The sequence below is a fragment of the Engystomops pustulosus genome, chromosome 5 (assembly GCF_040894005.1).
Source record: "Engystomops pustulosus chromosome 5, aEngPut4.maternal, whole genome shotgun sequence".
Lineage (NCBI taxonomy): Eukaryota > Metazoa > Chordata > Amphibia > Anura > Leptodactylidae > Engystomops > Engystomops pustulosus.
In genome coordinates, this window is record NC_092415.1 from 51504158 (window position 1) to 51508795 (window position 4638).

The window sequence follows — 4638 nt, forward strand, 5'->3', positions numbered from 1 at the left end:
GATGTGGAAGAACTGGTAGCAATAGGTTGCAGCTTAAAATGCCATGTTGGCACTTCACGGTAATTAAGTGGAATTTGGTTTGCAGCTTGGGCACTCTGTCTCTAAAAGGTTCGCCATCACTGGCCTAAGACCTTGTTCACATTACGCGTTGAACTGCGTTTTGAAGAATGTGTTTTGAGGCATGGTCTGACCCCAGATGTGTTTCCACTGAAAAGCCTGGAGTGCACTGTATACACTCCCTGCACAGTATATACTTCTACCGTCACACACATACTAGTGTATGCCCACTGATCTGTCACCCGGCAGATGTAGCACACAGGGCAGCTGTGGGGGTCAGAAGCTCAGTATCTACAGCCCAGGAGCAGGAATAGGGGACACAGCACAGTAAGGAGCAGCTTCATAGGTCCTATGTGACCCCACTCTCTGCCACACGGGCAGAGCCCCTCTGGTGTGCCCCATGTCATCCACCCGGCATGTTGGAGCAGACTCCCGGCATCCCCGCTGCTCTCCTGCCGGAGCCTTCACCCTGTGACAGCGGAGTCTTCCCTTGTCCCGATGGGAGGATGTGAAACCCGAGACAAGTTGTGCGGTGCCGCGCTGACGATTGGCTGCCTGCCCCCCTCCCCTCCCGTCGTGCCCTCCCCCTGCACCTGACTATTTACCAGCAGTGGAGCGCAGGGAGAGCAGTGTCCTCCGCCGCCTGCGCACACACATCATGTTATAGTCAGTGCGGCACCGGGGACCGTTACTTCTCCTCTGCACTGAAAATGCCGCGCTCCTTCCTGGTCAAGAAACACTTCAACTCCTCCAAGAAGCCCAACTATGGAGAACTGGACAGCCATGCAGGTACTGGTACTGCCCAACTAGTGCAAGAACTTGTAATGTCTTTCTATGCAGAGCACTGACTTAGGATGTACATATATATGTATATATAGAACTCATTACCTATATAATACACACTATAGGAAGTATTCATGTACAGAATAGATAACATTATTTACATAATATACAGTATAGGATGTTTATATGTACAGAATAGATTTCATTATCTGTATAATATACATATATGACAAAGCACATTATATATATTATATTACAAGGATGTATTATATATACAAAATAGATCACATTACTATATAATATCCATTAGAGGAGGTAAATTTGTTATGTACTATACACTATAGGATGTATATATGTATAGATAGACCTCAGTGTCCTGCATGTGTAGGGATCAGTCATTACTACATCACTTATAGTCAGTCCTGCTATGTCTGTATATAATAAAAGTATGAGTTGTATGTGTTTTTTTTACTTATTTCCTCTTCTTCCCTCCCTGCAGCAGTGCTGATCTCCCCATTCCTGTATGAGCGGTACCCGGTGGCGGTGATCCCACAGACAGACCTCCTGAGCTCTGTCGCCTACAGCCCCATCACAGTATGGACCAGTCTGCTGCCCCCTCCCCTTCCCGGTGACCTGTCACCCCTGTCCGGATACCCCTCATCATTGGGACGAGTCAGTCCTCCTCCACAGTCAGACACCTCCTCCAAGGACCACAGCGGCTCAGAGAGTCCGGTCAGTGATGAGGAAGAGCGGCTTCAGGCTAAACTGTGTGACCCGCACTCCTTGGAGGCAGAGAAGTTCCAGTGCAGCCTGTGCAGTAAGAGCTACTCCACCTTCTCAGGACTGGCCAAGCACAAGCAACTGCACTGCGATGCCCAGGCCAGAAAGTCCTTCTCCTGCAAATACTGTGACAAGGAGTACGTCAGTCTGGGGGCGCTCAAGATGCACATTAGGACCCACACGTTACCCTGTGTGTGCAAGATCTGTGGGAAGGCCTTTTCCAGGCCCTGGCTACTGCAGGGACACATCAGGACTCACACTGGTAAGTTCTACCACCCTTACGTCATATACCTATTGCAGATTTCTGTCGTCTTCTACCACATTACAATTCTCTGATAATGGATCCTTATAGATATATTTTGCTACAATTGATCATTTTCCAGTAAATGTGTGATCGGTAAAGGTATCAAACTCTGCTGCACCACTCAGTAAAAGTTATGCCATGCTAACACTCCAGAGATGATAATTATACCTTATACTGGAAGCAGGAAGAGTTGTCATGGGGCCAAGACCTGCAGAGACCTGTAGTCCCATAGCTGGATGTGTTGCATACAGTTTTTGTTATTGGTTGATTTATGCTGAATTGGATCTATTTTTGGACTGAATGAGAATAGTATAGTATAGGGTCAGTGTATCAGTAAGTGAGTAAAGAGAAGTTGCAGACTCCATTTTTTATGGTTGGAGCTGAACCAGTCTCAGTCATTGTGGCACCACACTTACCGATCAGTCTTTTATATTTTATTACAACTGTATAGTGATAGTTCGTGATGTAACATTTCGTCTTACACCTCTATTTCTCTCCCTTCTGCAGGAGAAAAACCTTTCTCGTGTCCGCATTGCAACCGAGCTTTTGCAGACAGGTCCAACCTGAGAGCCCACTTGCAAACCCATTCAGATGTGAAGAAATATCAGTGCAAAAGTTGTTCCAAAACTTTCTCTCGCATGTCCCTCCTTCACAAGCACGAGGAGTCGGGCTGCTGTATAGCGCACTGAGACTTTCCAGTCTACACGTTTACCAGGACTACCAAAGCTCATTCCAGGTTCCTGCTGCTTCAAGGCATGGGGACACAGCCAAAGGTATTTTACCTCTTCCGACCAATGAACAAAGCAAAAAAGAGTGTCTTCAAGAGTTGAAGATGATCCAAATGGCCTTTCAGCCTCAACTATCTCACACCATTCTTGCCTTAATCATTTCAGCCGGATAGTATTATCTCAGGTGCCTTCTCGCCATATACATCTGTACTGATCGGACAATGGACATTGACAAGACTTTACACTATGCAAAAAGTCTTCCTAAACTCAGTGATGATCGGGACTCTTCTGCACAGTTCAGAGTTTTATTATGGGAGCAAGTGCAAAAAAATGAGGGTTTACCAGAGGGCAAAACTTTAGATTCTGAAGTGCACAAAGAAAATGTTCTGTCCATTTTCAGCCTTCTCGCTGTAAACCCTTCTGTGCCTTTTTTATACTATTTTTGTAAAATATGTGAATATATTGTAAATGTTTATATTTTTATATATTTGTAGAGTGAATGGTGAGCGCGTCTGTCTGAGAAATATGCATTTTTTAGACTTTTTTTTTAATAAATGAAAATTTTGAATATAAAGATTTTTGTTTTGTACCCTTTCTAATCTGAAACTGCACCTAATAGTCAATAGTTAACATCCGCCTTACACCTTAGAGTGCTGTCATCTGAACAAGGCATGTGCACACTTGGCCAAGCATGCGTGTGTTCTCAATAGGGGGAGAGGAATTAACTGTATCCACAAAACTTCTCATTGTGACTTACACTTGTTAGGACAAAGGTTTGGCCATGTTGCAATTGGTCCCCCCAAATCAATGGATTGTGCGAACATTTATCTATGTGCATAACATTTAAATATGTGAATTATATATCAACTAAGCAGCAGTCAGCGTGACACAGACCCGCTTCCTGCAGACCGATATCTGCAGACTTGCATTGCATTCACACCAGTAATATGATGAATTGACTGTGAGTCACCTACTTTTGTGACGCCCATTAGACACTAAAAACAAATCACCAGCTTCAGATAAATAAGTTGTTACACTTTTTTGGAAAGTTGCCAAAAATCCAACAGATTTCACTGTCATTCTCGCATTATGTCTTGTGGAGTAAAACCTGACATTCACTTCCAATACGTGCAGCGTTACTGTATAAACTTGGTGTTGCACAACCAGCGTTGTCATGTAGCGCCGTTGTCTTGCACTCTAACTGAATGTATATATATATATATATATATATATATATATATACTGTCACAGCTGTGATGTCATGCACAGGTCATGTGACTCATTCCTAATACTAGACCCCCTGAAGTTGTGTGATCACTGGGAGACATGGAATTTGCAATTAATTTCTCTTCTCACATGTGTAAATTGTGCCCCTTTGATGTTTTAAGCTGATTTACTAGAAGAGGATAACAGGAGACGGCAGATGTCACCAGTTTGTCACCTGATAGAAATACCTGACCTGCTGTCAAAACCACAGGTATAGTACATTTGACCATAAGGTAGATCCAGTTGCTTAGGTGTCTCACTTCTCTAGTGATCTGTCTAAAACTGGGCTTAATCCATAATCAGCTATTTCTATGTGACCCATCCATTTTTAGTAGAAATATTATGAAACCAGCAAATTTCCTTGTCTCTTTTCTGGGTAAAGGGAACCTGTCTTGAGGATGTGGCCCGACAACCCATCAGCAGTCTGTTATCCAGGATTACAATGATGTCCTTGGTGCCCAGGATCACAATGATATCTTTGAATGCTTTATTCACTTGACCAGTAAAGAGTCACAGGAGCAGAGAAGAGTCATGTTAAGATGTCCCCTGATGCCTCCTGTTCAAGGTGAAGGTATTTTATCACAGGTCTGGTTGTTAGCTGCTGAAAGTAGGTTATGATGAGGATCTTATCTTATGGGACATTAATCTAGGAGGGGACAACCCCAGTGTGACTCTTTCCCACCCCACTGACTCCTTACATGTGTTTTCTATGCAGCTTTG

The 4638-nt window shown here is 43.8% G+C and overlaps 1 protein-coding gene across 2 annotated transcripts; it reads left to right on the forward strand.

The window, feature by feature from the left end:
* The first annotated feature begins 517 nt into the window (after positions 1–517).
* Positions 518–3226, forward strand: SNAI2 (snail family transcriptional repressor 2). 2 transcript variants are annotated; one of them, XM_072151938.1, is made up of 3 exons: positions 518–846; positions 1343–1882; positions 2432–3226. In XM_072151938.1, exons 1-3 carry the CDS (start codon positions 768–770, stop codon positions 2611–2613), a joined length of 801 nt encoding a protein of 266 aa, XP_072008039.1. In that variant the 5' UTR covers positions 518–767; the 3' UTR covers positions 2614–3226. The 2 variants fall into 2 exon arrangements, with proteins under 2 accessions (XP_072008039.1, XP_072008038.1); XM_072151937.1 differs by having other exon boundaries at positions 536–846; positions 1340–1882.
* Positions 3227–4638: the final 1412 nt, after the last annotated feature.